The sequence below is a fragment of the Salmo salar genome, chromosome ssa09 (assembly GCF_905237065.1).
Source record: "Salmo salar chromosome ssa09, Ssal_v3.1, whole genome shotgun sequence".
NCBI classification, from domain to species: domain Eukaryota; kingdom Metazoa; phylum Chordata; class Actinopteri; order Salmoniformes; family Salmonidae; genus Salmo; species Salmo salar.
In genome coordinates, this window is record NC_059450.1 from 128,518,132 (window position 1) to 128,536,620 (window position 18,489).

The window sequence follows — 18,489 nt, forward strand, 5'->3', positions numbered from 1 at the left end:
GGCTGACCCGCGTTATGACCTCTGACCTCCTCATCAAATGTCACCTCACTGCACAGGTAAACCCTGACCTCTAACCCCTAGTGTAACTGCCCTTAATCAAAATAATTTAGCTTGTTATGCAAAAAAATGTGTATATGTATTATCACATACACCAGATAGGTGCAGTGAAATGTGTTGTTTTATAGGGTCTGCCATGGTGGTAAGGTGCCCAAGGAGCAAATTAGGGTTAAGTGCCTTGCTCAAAGGCACATCAACAGATTTTTCACCTCGCTTGGGTATTGAAACCAGCGACCTTTCAGTTACTGGCCCAACACTCTAACCGGTTGGCTACCTGCTCCCCTGTACCCCGTAATGGCTAACCTCAAAACCTCTCCTCCAAATGGTTGGAATTACAGTCTACGTGTCTTTGCAGAAGAGTCTGCTAGGTAACCATATCCCATATAATCTACAGTGGAATTGATAATAACATGCATTCTTCTGTCTAGTTTGGGCCAGAGTGTGGAGTACAGGACCATCTGGGCCTTGGAGATTTCCAACAAACCAGACGAGCCTGAAACGGCCAAGCCCAAGATCCGCTTGGTGGGAGGTATCCATGGCAACGCCCCCGTGGGCACAGAGCTCCTGCTGGAGTTCGCTGCCTTCCTCTGCATCAACTACGACAAGAACCCCACCATCACCAGGGTGAGATGATTTAACTGAGATGTTTTTACTACACCAATCATAACTACAGTGCCAAGTGAAATTATTCACACCCTTGCACAGTTGTGTTGCCTTAAAATTACTAAATATTCATACAATTTTGATATTTTTATCGACCACACATTAAAAAGGAAAGAAAACTTGCAAAAAAGTTTAGATGTTCTAAAATAAAAAAGCTCCCTTTAAATATAACTGATGTCCTGTTGTTCTACCCGTCATTCCTCTTCTCCCTCTTCTCCTCTCCACAGTTGATAAACGAGACGCGGATCATCATCCTTCCCTCCATCAACCCAGATGGACGAGAGCTGGCCAGAGAGAAACAGTGCACCTCTACTGTGGGCATGACGAACGCACACGGGAAAGATCTGGACACTGACTTCTTTGGTCAGTACCTGCTGTGGTTGGTGTATAGACTGAGATGTTTGTGTTATGTGTGTGCGTGTGTGTGTGTACCTGCATGCCCTTACATGTTTGATGGTGTCCTGTCTGTGTGTGCTGCTGTTGTAGGTAATGCCTCCCAGCGGGTGGTGGAGGCTCAGCCAGAGACCAGAGCAGTGATGGACCTGATCTTAGAGAGGGGCTTCACACTCTCTGTAGCCCTGGATGGAGGCTCCCTGTTGGCTACTTACCCCTACGACAAGCCCGTACAGCCCGGTAGGAACATGGGGCTCCAAATATAGAATACTAGAAAACTATAAAATAAATAGTTAACTAATAGTGTACTTTTTTTCAGTTGAAAATGAGGAAACTCTGAAGTACTTGGCCAATGTGTACGCCAGCAACCATCCCAAGATGCACCTGGGGGATACGGGATGTCCAAGCAATGGCCAAAGTATGTACCAACAGCACCACAAATAGACCACTGTGACCTATAGACTGCATTCTAAGTGGTGAATTGGAAAAGATGGCTTATCTATTGACTCCTATTTTTCATCCTCCTCTTCTCCTCTCTCCCCAGTGGGTAACATCCCAGATGGAGTACTCAGGGCAGCAGAGAGACAAAGTCACATGGGTAGTATGAAGGTATGTTTCATACCCTACTTCCTAATGCTATCTAATGCTATATCTCTCACAAGAGAAAGGTTGTTCTGTCACCCGGCCCAAAGAAGCATCTGCTTGTTGAGTCCTGGAACGACACGACTTCCACTGCTAAGTCTGTATTTAACTTCAACTAACTGTGTAAGAGCCTGATCAGTTGTGTTTGATTTTAAAGTACAGTGGCCATTCTGGACTAAGCTTTACTGGTCGTCAATATGGCTATTCTGATCTGTCTGTCTGGTCTGTCTTTCTAGGACTTCAGTGTGGACTTTGGCCACTGTCCAGAGATCACGGTGTATACTGGCTGCTGTCTGTTCCCCCCGGCCGAGCAGCTGGCCACGCTGTGGGCTGAGAACAGGAAGGCACTGCTCAGCATGCTGGTGGAGGTCAGTAATACCCTTGACCTCTGACCTGGGGTCATGTAATACAAATGCATTCAATAAGTTTACAAATGCGTTGATGAGTTATTGAGTGTGTTTGATAATAATTAATTAATGCATTTCGGGGCTCCGATTGGTTACTTATCAAACGCGTTTGTTTGATACATTATTGAATGCATTTATGGTATACATGTGCAAGTATTGCCACAGAAGATGAAATTAAGATAATATTACTTAGTCTATTACATTAAGTAATATTACATTATCTTCCTGCGATAGACTAGCATCCTGTTTAGGGGGTATACTTGTTCTGTACATCATGCTGCCTTACGCTACAGTAACAGAATATAGGCTCCTGCCCTATTGCCCGTTCTGGCTTGGACAAGGCTACTTAATTTTGTTTCTGTGTACTTTACATTCAATCTGTGTTTCTGTCTCTCCCTCAGGTCCATAAAGGTGTGCGTGGCATGGTGAAGGATAAGAGTGGGAAGCCCATCGTGGGGGCCATGATAGTGTTGAATGGGGGTGTGAGGGTGTTCACTGCAGAGGGAGGCTACTTCCATGCTCTTCTGGCACCAGGAAACCACAACATAGAGGCTGTGGCTGATGGCTACCAGCAACAACGTCAGGAGGTGGTTGTGTCGTCATATGAAGCCGCCAGCTCCATCATCATAGAGTTTGACATGGACAACCGCATTTTTGGTCTGCCCCGGGAGTTTGTTGTGGCTACTGCAGGTAAGCATGAAGAGAACTGTTTTTTGTGGAGATGTTACCTTTTGTGTAATGTTGCCAGATGATTGCAGAGAATTCCTTTTTTTTTTTTTACATTTTAGTCATTGGGGCAGCAGGGTAGCCTAGTGGTGAGAGTGTTGGGCCAGTAATTGAAAGGTTGCTAGATTGAATTCCCGAGCTGACAAGGTAAATATCTGTTCTGCCCCTGAACAAGGCAGTTAACCCAATGTTCCTAGGCTGTCATTGTAAATAAGAATTTGTTCTTAACTGACTTGCCTAGTTAAATAAAGGTGAACAACAAAAAATATATATTATATACACTGCTCAAAAAAATAAAGGGAACACTTAAACAACACAATGTAACTCCAAGTCAATCACACTTCTGTGAAATCAAACTGTCCACTTAGGAAGCAACACTGATTGACAATAAATTTCACATGCTGTTGTGCAAATGGAATAGACAACAGGTGGAAATTATAGGCAATTAGCAAGACACCCCCAATAAAGGAGTGGTTCTGCAGGTGGTAACCACAGACCACTTCTCAGTTCCTATGCTTCCTGGCTGATGTTTTGGTCACTTTTGAATGCTGGCGGTGCTTTCACTCTAGTGGTAGCATGAGACGGAGTCTACAACCCACACAAGTGGCTCAGGTAGTGCAGCTCATCTACGATGGCACATCAATGTGAGCTGTGGCAAGAAGGTTTGCTGTGTCTGTCAGCGTAGTGTCCAGAGCATGGAGGCGCTACCAGGAGACAGGCCAGTACCATAGGAGACGTGGAGGAGGCCGTAGGAGGGCAACAACCCAGCAGCAGGACCGCTACCTCCGCCTTTGTGCAAGGAGGAGCAGGAGAAGCACTGCCAGAGCCCTGCAAAATGACCTCCAGCAGGCCACAAATGTGCATGTGTCTGCTCAAACGGTCAGAAACAGACTCCATGAGGGTGGTATGAGGGCCCGATGTCCACAGGTGGGGGTTGTGCTTACAGCCCAACACCGTGCAGGACGTTTGGCATTTGCCAGAGAACACCAAGATTGGCAAATTCGCCACTGGCGCCCTGTGCTCTTCACAGATGAAAGCAGGTTCACACTGAGCACATGTGACAGAGTCTGGAGACGCCGTGGAGAACGTTCTGCTGCCTGCAACATCCTCCAGCATGACCGGTTTGGCGGTGGGTCAGTCATGGTGTGGGGTGGCATTTCTTTGGGGGGCCGCACAGCCCTCCATGTGCTCGCCAGAGGTAGCCTGACTGCCATTAGGTACCGAGATGAGCTCCTCAGACCCCTTGTGAGACCATATGCTGGTGCGGTTGGCCCTGGGTTCCTCCTAATGCAAGACAATGCTAGACCTCATGTGGCTGGAGTGTGTCAGCAGTTCCTGCAAGAGGAAGGCATTGATGCTATGGACTGGCTCGCTCATTCCCCAGACCTGAATCCAATTGAGCACATCTGGGACATCATGTCTCGCTCCATCCACCAACGACACGTTGCACCACAGACTGTCCAGGAGTTGGTGGATGCTTTAGTCCAGGTCTGGGAGGAGATCCCTCAGGAGACCATCCGCCACCTCATCAGGAGCATGCCCAGGCGTTGCAGGGAGGTCATACAGGCACGTGGAGGCCACACACACTACTGAGCCTCATTTTTACTTGTTTTAATGACATTACATCAAAGTTGGATCAGCCTGAGTGTGACTCCAAATCCAGACCTCCATGGGTTGATAAATTGGATTTCCATTGATTATTTTTGTGTGATTTTGTTGTCAGCACATTCAACTATGTAAAGAAAAAAGTATTTAATAAGATTATTTATTTCATTCAGATCTAGGATGTGTTGTTTAAGTGTTCCCTTTATTTTTTTGAGCAGTATATATATATAATTTAGCAGACGCTCTTATCCAGAGAAATTAGGGTTAAGTGTCTTGCTCAAGGGCACATCGACAGATTTTTCACGTAGTCGGCCCGGGGACTATTGTAGGGAGTAAAACAAGGTGAATAAGTTAAATTCTGTAGGTTTTTAGGACATACATTTGTTTTGTGCCTCTGCCTCATGTATATATGCTTGTCTCTCCTCTCTCCTTCCCTGCAGCGGCCTCCATGACGGCCCTGGTGGTGACAGCCTGTATCATCTGGTGTGTGTGCTCTGCTAAATCCAACCAGCAGAAGGATGGTTTCCACCGGCTGCGGCAGCACCGTGACGATTACGAGGACGAGATTCGCCTTGGCTCCAAGAAATCCCTGCTCTCCAACGAGTTCCAGGATGAGAGCGAAAGCGATGAGGACACGCTCTACGCCAACGCCAACAAACTCTGAGATCCCACATACATACATACATACATACATACATACATACACACACACACACACACACACACACACACATACACACATACATACATACATGGCCAACCTGGGTCGTATTCATTAAGCACCAAACTGATTAAAACGGACGGAAACAGGGAAGGGACAATAAGAAACGTTTGTTTTTGCTTTATGTTGTTCGAAAACGTTTTGCTACAGTGTGCCCAAATGAATACGACCCTGTTAGTACTGGGCAATTCCACATTAACAGAGTGATGCTGAGACTCCAATTTAACACTTTAAAACAAAAACCAATAATTGCAAAGTTGAACACATTGTAAGACTTGATGCACAAGGACTACTTTTAACCATTTCCATAGAACATTTTACAATAACACATTTACTTGAAGAACAGTGCAGATTCAAAGTTTGGTAGCAGAATGACAGTTTGTGCTGTTGGGGCCATCATTCTGTATTTTGTATTATGTTCTGTGGAAATTGTAGTAGAGTTAATGTGCATAGAGTTGTATAGTTTTTGTTTGAAATACATTTTAAAGTGAAAAATCTGAGTCTCACCTTGTTACTGTGGAATTTCTCTACTAATACTGCACCTCCCTGTGACTGTTGAGTTGGTCGTTGTTGTGCTCTGTGGCTCTGCTTTACTGGAGAGGACGAGGTGGAGCAGGGAGGGCTTGTTCTTGTCCGTCCCTATAAGATTCTCCAGGTCCCATTTGCCTGTCCTCCCGCCCACCAGAGAGAGCTGTTTCAGAGACCACAACGGTCCTCTATGGCTGGTGTCCAAGCCGAATCATCCAAATTAACACCTGCTTTGCTCTGTCTACAGATGCACACTAAACGCCTAGTGGAGCTGGGCAACCTTTTTTTTTTCTTCATGCACGCAACACACACATGCACACTTTTGCAGTTAGCCACTCATCAACCTGTCCATATATTTATTTGATACTTATACTTGGAACTAGTACCAATGAATATACCAATTGCAGTCATTTGAAATTATTAAAGAAATGTCTGTTTCTCAAAGTTTTTGTCAGTGTTGTCACAGTCCAGTTAGCCAGTCTTTCAGAGGGAGCATCAAACACAGTGCCTTGGCTGATGTAGAGTTAGACATGCCACTCTCTTTTAGGGCTACAGCACAGAAGCGTGGTGGTGTGGGTACTAGATATACTAGAATCTTGTCCAGATTATGGTCTAGGACCGATTATAATCTGTGATCCATCATATACTCAGGTGATATGGAAGACATTAGTCATCCAGGATTCATCCAGGGGTCTGGAGTATTTTAAGAGATGCACTCTTTCAGAGCAGAAGACTTACAATGGGCCCGGGTTCACAGGCTGCATGCGTTTTCACTTCTATTGCCCTCTGCTTATTCATGTGCCCTCTTGAACATACAGCACAAGGCACATCTGCATTTTACTACAGGCACTGTATGTTAAATACAAATACATGATTCCCCATTTAATTGTTCAGGGAATGCACTTTGAAATAGATGCAAATAATGTAAATCACAAATGGATGGTTTTCTTAATGTTTTTCCATTTGAAAGAGAATCTATGCTTTTTCTTTCTACACACGTTTCATATCTCAAAATGACCCTTAAGATGGCAAATTACTTACCCATGCTTTAATAATCAGCCGCAACATATAGATGTATATTTTGTTGTAATTTACTTGTATTTTTTTTCATGCATTCATGATTTATTTGTACATCTGATAAATCATAATTCTATCAAATCCTTGTGCTAGATGTCAACCCTACATTACTGAAAAGGCTGCAGAACGTCTGCTCTAGAACCATCCAGCAATTGTGGGAGAGCGTTTAGAGAGGATGGCATCTTCCTCTACAACAGTGGTCACCAACCCTGGTCATGAGGAGTATAAGGTGTGCAGACTTTTGTTCCAGCCCAACATTAACCCTTCCAATTCTACTCTCATCAAGGTCATTTTGAGTAGCTGGTTAGTCGAATCAGGTATGTTAGTGCTGGGCTGGAACAAAACCCTGTACGCTATGTAGTTTTCCAGGACCAGGGTGGAGGACCACTAGTCTACAGGGGTGTCTGACTCCTAACGATCATCTCAGTTGCACATAATCAATATTGTAGCAAAGCCAGGTAATCTTAGGGGGAGAAAGTAAGTTATTTTTTTATTTGATTTACATTGTGTGTGAGAGGGATGGAGAGTGTTTTCTGAATGGATGTTGGGGTTTTGATGTAAATGGTTATTTTCGTTTCTTTTTATATGAAACTGAATTGATTGTAGATAATGAACTGTTGCCAAGTGTATTTGAATGAGAAAAATACGTGCAATTCATGTTAACCCTGACTACAACACACATTTCATAACAAACCAACCTGTTACGTTGTATGTGGTGATATGACAGACATGCTAACATGAACACTCTTCAAGACATTGATGAAATTAAAAAATATGGAAAGAAAATGAATTATGTCCTAATTTGTTGCTTTGACACTGCTCTCATCTTTTCTCAGCCAGATTATACTGTATCTGTCATTCAGCAGCAACATGGCAGCAAAATGTTAAAGCAGAATCGCAATTGTAGCATTTTCTATTGACCAACCATTGCCACTAGGGGACAGCCAATGAATTCATGTTTTGTATGAAGACAACTTGCATGGTGGCTGTTATGAGAGGTGAAAAATGTGTTAGTGCAGATTTAGTTTAGTCAATTTAAGACTGGATTTTGAGATGTCAAAATGCAGTTGTTTGTGTGCAGACTACTAGCATTTGCCATTTTATTTTTATGGTGAGGGGAAGCGGGATGTAGAGAGAATTGGACCAGTTTCACAGCATTCCTCATTGCTTCTGTGGACACAGTTTATCTGAAAAGAATGCATTAAAGGCAACATAGTATCATCTTTTACTGGCAGGTGTGGTCTGTAGCTGTCTTTCTCACACAATCATTCCGCTATCAATTACTGTCTACGAGGCTATTGTTACACCGTTTTTTTTGTTCCCAAGATGCTGACCAGTTTGTCAATGGATGCCGCACATGACTAGTTACCCGCACCGGGAGGCGCTTTTGTAGTGTGGTAGGAGTTTTCAAGTTCCATGTCCTGTAGGTGGGCCGTGCGTCAGCTGATGACGTTGGACAACAAAAATGGCAGGAGGAAGCAGCAACTACTGGGAAGGTGAGGTGGAAAACTGGCACAACTAGGGTGCGATCAGACAGCTATTTGATACATTTGCAACGATGTTTGGTACATTTTAACGGGGTTTACTACATGCCAACGGTGTTGTCAAATTTGGAGCAAATCGACACGCCGTTGGGTTGCCTGTCCACGAGCTCAGCTAGCTAGCAAAACAAGCTTTGCTAGCAAGTGAAGCGTTTACGGTTGTAACGTCAGCTAGCTAATGTTGGTTAGCCTAGCAAGTTACCTTCGAATATCTTGTAGCAAACTAGCTATTTTAGATTCGTTGTATAGTTAGCTAGCTAACAAAATAGAAATGTAGCTAGCTAAATTGTGATTTCAATTTCACCTACCTAGTTATTTAGTTATCAATATGTTCAGCCAACGGTAGCCAAATGATGTTTGTGTGCTAACGTTAGTTGGTTAGCCAGCCAAGTTATTTTGTCAACACCAGCAGGATGATTAGAGAAGTGCTGCCTGATTGTTGTTTTGTTGTCTCCACTTAGCAAACGTTAACTACCTACCACTATTGTATAGATGGCTAATTGAATAAGGTACTTCAGAAAAAGTTTGATGTTTAACTAACGTTTATATGAAAAAGACAACAAGACAACATATTATTAATGACTCATTAGCTATGTGGATTAGTCTTTCTGTAGGCTTAGATTACTGTTGATGCCAACCCTGTTTCTCAATTCCAAACGGTGTGTGTGTCTGCTATGTGTGTTGCACATTCCAGATTTGCGAAAGCAGGCCAGGCAGCTGGAGAATGAGTTGGACCTGAAGCTGGTGTCCTTCAGTAAACTGTGTACAAGCTACAGCAGTTCCAGAGATGGCCGTCGAGGAGACAGGTAAGACTAAAACCAGTTCCATGTAGGTCCCTAACCCCATTCCCCTAGGGCCTAAATGACAGGTCAGACGAGTGCCCAGTCCCATTCTGGTTTCTAGCCCCTTCCTCTAGCTCCTAGCCTTCTACACCTTCGGGGCCAGTTTCCCAAACAGAGATTAAGCCTTCTCCTGGACTTTAAAGCACTTTCAATGGAGATTCTCTTTTAAACATGCTTTTTCTTGGTGTTCATGGATCTGATTGGACTGATAGGTGTTACAAATATGGTGGTACAGTACCTCCACCAAGCCCACATGTTGAGAGTCCTAATGGTCTTCCTCTCTGCGCTATAGCAACTCAGATACTGCTCCCCTCCTCAACAACTCAACACAGGACAGAATGTTTGAGACCATGTCTGTGGAGATTGAACAGCTGCTGGCCAAAGTAAGACTAAACAGCAAATAATTTTATTCAGCTTCACTATCATAGGCATGTCAACATGGTTGAATTGCATTGTGTGTATGTGTACTGATGGTGCTGTGTCTCTCAGCTCACAGGTGTGAATGACAAGATGGCAGAGTACACCAGCACCCCGGGGGTGACGTCCCTTAACGCAGCACTGATGCACACGCTCCAGAGACACAGAGACATCTTGCAAGTCTGTGCCTGTCTCTTACTCTTTCTACCTTTTTTCTCTCCCTCCTTTTTCTTTGTTTCTCTCCCCTTGTCTCATCTCTTAGTCTTAACTTGAGATCTGCATGCATCATTTACGTTTTCACTTAACTCCCATGGGGTTAATAGTTTTGCATCCCCTTAACTCCTGTTTTTTGTTGCTGTACCCAAGGACTACACTCACGAATTCCACAAAACCAAAGCCAACTTCCTTGCCATCCGGGAGAGAGAAGATTTGCTGGGGTCTGTCCGCAAAGACATTGAGTGAGTATCTCTCCCTCCAGCCATCCCTCCATAGATCCTTTCTTATCATAAAACGTTGTACTGACTTGAAACAACAGGTTGTCAATTTTATTTCAACTGAAAAGGGTGATTGATAAAGCATATGATTATATTGATTTTATTATGGTTCTGTATGTAAGAACACTCCCTCATTTGTCTCAAATTCCAAATCGATGTCAGTGAAAACAAAATAATAGAATACCAGTCCTCTATGCTATTTAGATGCTGAAGTAAAGAAACTAATAATAATTGTGACATTTCACCCACTTTGGGTGGGGTGACACAAGCATATATACATTGAACCTTTCTTTATAGGCACTTTCACACTCACCACATATGCTGCTACTGCCTATTATCTATCCTGTTGCTTAGTCACTTTACCCCAACCTATATGTACATAGCTACCTCAATTACATCGTACACCTGCACGTCGACTCGGTACTGGTACTCCCTGTAGATAGCCATGATATTCAGACCTGTGAAACTTTCAGGAATCATGTCCTCTGTGTAGGACTGGGCGACATGGCCAAAATGATAATATCACTGTAGTTTTTCAATTATTTTACCGTATTTGATGTTTCTGAATAATTCAAGTTCTAAATATGCTTACTGGCGATTAAAAACAGGTGATCGCTATAATTTTGAGTCATTATTTAAAATAACAAATCAAACATTTTAAAATACATTTTTTTGATAGTAAAGTAAAAATCCAAATGGGTTGGTGAATGAATACCAATCAGTGGAGGCCCCTCAGAGGAGGTAGGGGTGGACCATCCTCCTCAGTGAATTCCCCCCAAAACTATAATAAATATATTCCAAATAATTGATTAAAACAGTGTTTAGCAATAAATGTCTACAGTAGCCTCAACAGCACTGTGTAGGGTAGCACCATGGTGTAGCCTGGAGGGCAGCTATTTTCCGGCCTCCTCTTAGTACTTTGACTTACATACAAAACCTAGGAGGCTCTTGGTTCTCACCCCCCTTCCATAGACTTACACAGTAATTATGACAATTTCTGGAGAAGGTCCTCCAACCTATCAGAGCTCTTGTAGCAAATAAAATAAAATCTGTCACATGCGCCGAATACAACAGGTGTAGACCTTACAGTGAAACGCTTACATACAAGCCCTTAATCAACAATGCAGTTTTAAGAAAAATAAGTGTTAAGTAAAATATGTAAATAGCAAATAATTAAAGGGCAGCAGTAAAATAACAGTAGCGAGGCTATATACAGGGGGTACCGGTACAGAGTCAATGTGCGGGGGCACCGGTTAGTTGAGGTAATTTAGGTAATATGTCGGTAGAGTTAAAGTGACTATGCATAGATAATAGAGTAGCAGCAGTGTAAAAGAGGGGGGGTACAATGCAAATAGTCTGGGTAGCCATTTGATTAGCTGTTCCGGGGTCTTATGGCTTGGGGGTAGAAGCTGTTAAGAAGCCTTTTTGGACCTAGAACAGTCTATGACTAGGGTGGCTGGAGTCTTTGACAATTTTTAGGGCCTTCCTCTGACACTGCCTGGTATAGAGGTCCTGGATGGCAGGAAGCTTGGGGCCAAGTGTTGTACTGGGCCGTTCGCACTACCCTCTGTAGTGCCTTGCGGTCGGAGGCCGAGCAGTTGCTATACCAGGGAGGGATGCAACCAGTCAGGATGCTGTCTGGTGCAGCTGTAGAACTTTTTGAGGATCTGAGGACCCATGCCAAATCTTTTTAGTCTCCTTAGGGGGAGACTAACAATGGTGGTATTGGAGTCGTGCCTGGCCATGCAGTCATGGGTGAACAGGGAGTACAGGGGGGGACAGAGCACGCACCTCTGGGGGGCCCACGTGTTGAGGATCAGCGTGGCAGATGTGTTGTTACCTACCCTTACCACCTGGGGGTGGCCCGTCAGTAAGTCCAGGATCCAGTTGCAGAGGGAGGTGTTTACTCACAGGGTCCTCAGCTTAGTGATCAGCTTTGAGGGCACAATGGTGTTGAATGCTGTAGTCAATGAGCTGGTGTCAATGAATAGCATTCTCACGTAGGTATTCCTTTTGTCCAGGTGGGAAAGGGCAGTGTGGAGTGCAGTAGAGATTCCATCATCTGTGGATATGTTGGGGAGGTGTGCAAATTGGAGTGGGTCTAGGGTTTCTGGGATAATGTTATTGATGTGAGCCATGACCAGCCTTTCAAAGCACTTCATGGCTACAGACGTGAGTGCTACGGGTCGGTAGTCATTTAGGCAGGTTACGTTAGTGTTCTTGGGCACAGGGACTATGGTGGTCTGCTTGAAACATGTAGCTATTACAGACTCAGTCAGGAACAGGTTGAAAATGTCATTGAAGACACTTGCCAGTTGGCCAGCACATGCTCGGTGTCCACGTCCTGGTGATCCGTCTGGCCTTGTGAATGTTGACCTGTTTAAAGATCTTACTCGCATCGGCTGCGTGATCACACAGTTGTCCAGAACAGCCGATGCTCTAATGCATGCTTCAGTGTTCCTTGCCCCGAAGCGAGGTAATTTAGCTCGTCTGGTAGGCTTGTGTCACTGGGCAGCTCGCGGCTGTACTTCCCTTTTGTAGTCTGTAATAGTTAGTAAGCCCTGCCACATCCGACGAGCGTCGTCCACCCAATCAAAGGATCAGAGAATGAATCTAGTACTGAAAACATCAGCTACAGCTAGCTAGCACTGCAGTGCATAAAATGTGGTGAGTAGTGGACTCAGAGAAATACAATAGTTGAACAGTTTTCAACAAATCTTTTTAAAAAATGGTGACGCGACACTCTCATTTGCAACTGTTGGACTAATGATTCTACCCTAGATAAGCTAGATGCAGGCAAGAGTGTTCAGGGCTGTATTAAATCTGTCACTGTGTCATCTCAAATTTTTCTATTGACCTGTGTGCACCTACTTTCTACACTTTAATTCGTAGGCTAGATTGTAGCAACCTCATGATGGGTATAGGGCAATTTAACTGGGTGAATGGAATATGAATGACAGTCATCCAACATGCTGTAATAATATAAGGCCATGCTCATGATAAAAAAAAATATATATATTCTGTCATCATAAATGGCACTGACCGCCACTGATACCGATATCGTTTTTATGGTTTACTGCCCAGCCCTACCTCCATGGGCCTCTGTAATGAGAGAGAGAGAGAAGGTGCTCAGTGCTCCATGTTTGGCTTGGTAGTAAATGAGGGCTGGGCAACCAGACTATGACTCTTGTCTGTGTTTTAATGGCTTATTGATCTAAGATGCAGCAGGCCGCACCTCGAGACCACTGCAGGATTCCTATTGAGCAAACACACACACGGCAAACTCCCCTCCTTTTATATGAAGATAGCCTTATTCATCAGTGCTCACTGTTGTTCCATGTACTCATGTCTGTTCTCCATGTGCTCCACATTAACCATCCATCATAGTGCCTGGGAATGAACCTTTCACTGTTCTGTTGGCTGTGGACTGAATTTATAATTGTTCTGCTTGGGAAGATGACATTACTGCCCACCCACACAATGTGATTGGAAATGTGAGCTTTATTTTAGTGGTAGTCCTGTCTGAGTCATCACAGTTTTCCAAAAAACTAAAGTCCCCAAAGGACCACTTTTTTATTATTATGTGCATTCTGATCCATGTAGCCTACATGGTGTATGATTTACTGTAAGCATTAACGTACACATTGGGAAATGATAAACTACATACATGCTGCTCCTCAAGGATTTCGACTGGTGTTGTAACGCTTTCAAAGCCCACGTGCTTGAGTCTTGTGGCGTGCTAAGGCTGAACTAACACACACTAATAGCCAAGCTACTGACGCTAACAGCAGTGCTAATAATCACTACAACAACACTAAGCTAACAAGAACCCCTATTGTATTGTATACTATCAGGCATAGAGTTGGCATCATAGTGGAACTCCTCCTGGGAGGGCGGTGAGGTGGATGGATGCCTGGAGGCTAGAGCGCTGCAGTGAGCCATGCGCACTAGACTGGAGTGATGACATTAGGCTGGGCTGACAGCTCGTGGTTCTAGATGCAGTCATGGTCCCACACAGCACCACTGGAGAAGAGACGCAGGCAGTCATACAGATACTCGGAGCTTCCATTTCCAGGAAACCCTGTGAGATGGGGAAATTGAGACAGTGCGGGAGAGACAGAAAGGGAGGGAAGGAAGAGGGACAGATGGCGAGACACAGAGGGAGGTGGTAGTCTGTTAGGGCACCACTGGGATGCTTCACCACTATTCTTTAAAAGTTGTCCATTTTGTCAAGATCCACAAGTTCAGTTTTTCTGATACAGCTATACATGATACTATACAGTCTTTATGAAATAAACTTATAGTAATTTTGTCTTCACTCTGCTACTTTTGCTGACCTTACTAAAAAGGAGAATTCAGCATCTCTTCTAGTTAAGGAACTGTTGTATTCTTTTGTTCTTTCTACCCATTTATTGTACAATGCTAGCTAGGCAACTATGGCTAACTTAGTCATGTCAAACAGTGCAGACAGAATAACAGTAGCTGCATTTGTTTAAGCTGTTTTCTAGTGATGTTTGGATACATCCATAACAATGAGCTAATGAGGCACGATTTCACCTGGCATGGAAAATGGGCTCGCTCATTAGGACACTGTTGTTCAGAGGAGCTAGCCAACAACACCGTTAAGACTAACTTCTAACTGAAGCTTGAAAGACTACGAACTAGCTGCACTTCGTTTTTTAACTTTTTTTTTTTTCAATAGACATTTCTTTGTATATCATGAAAATTATGCCAGCTAATTCATGATTTTGACTGACTGGCTGAGAAATGCTGCTTGTCTGTCTCGTCCCGACTCCGGACACATTCATTACTATGGGACAGCTGGAGATTGTTTCAATATTCAAATTCTATGTTGCAAATGTCAGCGAGACAGACAGCAAGGTTTATACAAATCTCCACTGTTAAACTAAATGTTAGTCTAAAAGAAATGTGTGATCATGTCTAAATGCTTTTTATAGTGGAGATCAAGTTTATAAATTGCCTGCCTGGGCTGATGAGACAGTCAGATGGAACAGAGTAAATGGGCATTTTTAACGTTGTGGAATAGAAACCAGCTGGAATGCGGTTTTAACCGATCAGCATTCAGGATTAGACCCACCTGTTGTATAATAACATTATCTACCATGGATGTTCCCTCTCTAGTAGGCTTGGGCGATACCCCGGTATATGGTATTTACAGTATCATTTGAAATACAAACGGAAGGATTTTCAGTACTGTAAAAAGAGAAATTGGCATGCGTGCTATGCCACTGCTTATAATTAAAAGTTAATTAATTATAACTAAGAAATCTAAGATGTGTCAAATTTTGTATTATATCCAGCTCAGGGCTCCAGCTATGCATTTGGTTTGCTAACTTGCTAGCTATGTGGCTAGATGTTAAGATTCTTGGTTACAGCAGAGATATTTGATCTATTTAAATTACATTTGTTATTCTAATTCCATGCATTCATCCCCTCCCGGATCAAGAATTGAAACAATGGCTGCCTCTCCTTTCCCCAGGTCAGTGGAGAGGAAGGAGAGCATCACTAAAGTGCTTATGGGTTTACAGCCTATAGCTAGTCCAGCAGCCACATCTTACAGAGAGTAGTGCTAAGGAGCATTCGACAGGGGTTGCTGGGTACTCACATCTACTCTGTGAGTAGTCTAAACAACAGTCTGCCGTTGTATAGGCTACTTGGTGAACAGTATAGACTTAAGCAATAAGGCACGAGGAGGTGTTGTATATTTCCAGTATATCACGGCTAAGGGCTGTTCTTAGGCATGACGCTATGTAATGACAATGCATTAGCCGTAGTATATTACCACAAAACCCTGAGGTGCCTTATTGCTAGCATAAACTGGTTACCAACATAATTACAAAAGTAAAAATGTATTTTTTTGTCATACCCGTGGTATAGGGCGCTCAGCCAATCAGCATTCCGTGTTAAGACCCCCTAGTTTATTTTTAAGCAGTAAGGCCCGAGGGGGTGTGGTATATGGCCAATATACCACGGCTAAGGGCTGTTCTTATGCACAACGCAGAGTGCCTGGATACAGCCCTTAGTCATGGTATATTGGCCATATATCACAAACCCCCAAGGTGCCTCATTGCTATTATAAACTGGTTACCAATGTAATTAGAGCAGTAAAAATGTTTTGTCTTACCCATGGTATACTGTATGCTATACCACAGCTATCAGCTAATCAGCATTCCGAGCTCGAACCACCCAGTTTATAACAGTGTGTGTGGTTTGTGAAAGCCAATCCTGTAAAACTGATGGGATTTTGATAGCGTCTTTGCATATTTTGTGATGTTTTACCATTTAATCTCAAACTTAATTAACTATCATTGAAATGGTTTTAGAAAACCTGACATGTGGGGCTGAGTGGTGTCTTGTGTAACTATAAACCATTGTTATACAAGCGAAAATGGAAATACAGCGCACATTCCCCTGTTGCCCACTAGGTGGCAGTAGTATTCCATCTGCATTAGCAGACCTGACTGGGTGTGTGTGGCTGCTTAAGTGGTCAGGAGATGAGGGTTCTGTCAACAATACCACGCACACACTTGGCTCCAGACATCTTAAAGGGATACTTCGGGGTTTTGGCAATGGTATCTATTTCCAAAGGGTCAGTTGTACTTTTGGATATCATTTTTAAGCATTTGTGTCCAGTATGGAGGTAGTTTCGCAAGCCAATGCTAGCAAGTGTTAGCGCAATGACCAGCAGAACCACTAAGGTTGTTACTGTAGCAATGATGAGCCAATCCCTCTGATGTGGATCATTCCATTACTATCTTTTCACATCTAATTCCATTGTACTTCTCCCATGCTGCTATTTTGCTCTCCCCCCAGCAGCAGTGGAGAGAGGGCGAGCTGCATGACTCTGCCCATTAGCTTACATGGTGATGTTGCCAACAGGAGAAACCCTCCTCAGTGTTTTCCATTCAGGCCAGGCTGGCTCTTTAAACCACCACCTCAGCATTGCTGTACTCCTATTATACATGAAGTAGTCCTTTTACCACACTGTGCCCGTCTGCTTGGACTGTAGCTGCATAGACTAACCTTGATTCAGACAAACCTTGTTTCAAATGGTCAAAAGGATGACTCCATAGATGAAGTGTTTAATACAATCGTGGCTGAATTTGGTAATACCTTAGATTAATCAGGATCAATTTGGCAGTAAATATTTCAGATGGTCATAGCAGTGATGTCATCTTGAGTTGTTTGTGTCTGACTAATTTATATGCACAGTATTATATGAATTAAACCCATTCTCTCTCTTTCTGTCCAACAGGACATACAAGAGTGGCTCAGGAGTGAACAACAGAAGAACAGAACTGTTTCTGAAGGAGCATGAACACCTGAGAAAGTACGATCCTGAACGAACACACACACACTGCTCCTGACTTTCTGTGCCCCTAAATTACCAGATTATCTGGGAATATCATCTTGTAGTATTCTCCAAGTACCCATACTATCATCTCACAATTATTCTCTCAGGCTTTTTCAGACGTTCTTATAAACAAGTTGTCTCTGCTGTTCCCAGAGCAGTTCTCAGAACTGTATCAGTTCTCAGAGGAGCTGCTACTTCCCAGAAGCCAATAGCAGTCTGCAGGGCAGCACAATGCTGGGATAACTCATGTTGATGGGTGAAGTCAGCCATTTTGAATAACTCTGAAATGATCTCCCTGCTCTTGCTGTTTGTTTGTTAACCACTGCTTAAGCAGTTCTGATCCCAAAAAGACAGATGGGAAGCTGTTTGGGTTTTTCATTTTAAAGGTAGAGCTCGGGTAAGGTTGTTTTGGTGTATAAATCAGTGAGTGTCATCTTGATTCATGGGCATTTCTGGTTATTTGTTTTAGTAGACAGCAACTTGGCTGCTTAAGTTAATGATCTGTTTTAAGGAAATGTAAGAAGAAAAAAGAGATTTAAGGGACATTTAGGCCTAATTGGCTTTTGCATGCAAGTAAATTCATTCAGAGTAATTAATAAATCATTCACGCTATGTATTATTCTCCCATAAATATAGCAAGGCAATAACTCCTGAAGGTCAAATCCCTCAAACCCGACCAAACACACACGGTCATGTCTTTATAGTACAACTATACATTTGAGTTCAGGAAGGTTACTCCCAGTCAGTGTGGACGTACTGTAGAAGGTCAGGCCGTAAGCACCACACAGTGCAACACAGCAACAGAACTATCATTTTATCATATCTCAACTTTAATGGCATGACATGGAGCACTTGGATTCAAGGGTTAATTCTTTGTTTACCTCTGTGTAGTCGATTTCCTATCAGCGTGGGGGACACACACATGCATTAACTACAGAGTTGCATGTGTCATGGATAGTGTCAGGAGGGAGGCCTTGCAAACCTTCATCTGACTGAGGGGA

The 18,489-nt window shown here is 43.4% G+C and overlaps 2 protein-coding genes across 3 annotated transcripts in view; both read left to right on the plus strand.

The window, feature by feature from the left end:
- Positions 1-7,605, plus strand: part of cpda (carboxypeptidase D, a) — a 42,578-nt gene extending 34,973 nt beyond the window's left edge. The window contains exons 14-21 of the mRNA XM_014214420.2: positions 486-681; positions 948-1,083; positions 1,207-1,353; positions 1,433-1,531; positions 1,658-1,722; positions 1,992-2,123; positions 2,564-2,852; positions 4,934-7,605. Coding sequence (XP_014069895.1) covers positions 486-681; positions 948-1,083; positions 1,207-1,353; positions 1,433-1,531; positions 1,658-1,722; positions 1,992-2,123; positions 2,564-2,852; positions 4,934-5,157 — 1,288 coding nt within the window. The 3' untranslated portion in view covers positions 5,158-7,605. The remainder of the gene's footprint in view (positions 1-485; positions 682-947; positions 1,084-1,206; positions 1,354-1,432; positions 1,532-1,657; positions 1,723-1,991; positions 2,124-2,563; positions 2,853-4,933) is intronic.
- A 532-nt stretch (positions 7,606-8,137) lies between these two features.
- Positions 8,138-18,489, plus strand: part of LOC106612848 (Golgi SNAP receptor complex member 1) — a 49,592-nt gene continuing 39,240 nt past the window's right edge. Inside the window, exons 1-6 of one of the 2 annotated variants that reach the window (XM_014214421.2) lie at positions 8,138-8,315; positions 9,055-9,166; positions 9,495-9,585; positions 9,692-9,799; positions 9,986-10,077; positions 17,390-17,464. In XM_014214421.2, the coding sequence (XP_014069896.2) occupies positions 8,285-8,315; positions 9,055-9,166; positions 9,495-9,585; positions 9,692-9,799; positions 9,986-10,077; positions 17,390-17,464 (509 nt within the window). In that variant the 5' untranslated portion in view covers positions 8,138-8,284. Of the gene's footprint in view, positions 8,343-9,054; positions 9,167-9,494; positions 9,586-9,691; positions 9,800-9,985; positions 10,078-17,389; positions 17,465-18,489 lie in introns of both variants that reach the window. The other variant, XM_014214422.2, reaches the window with a different exon arrangement.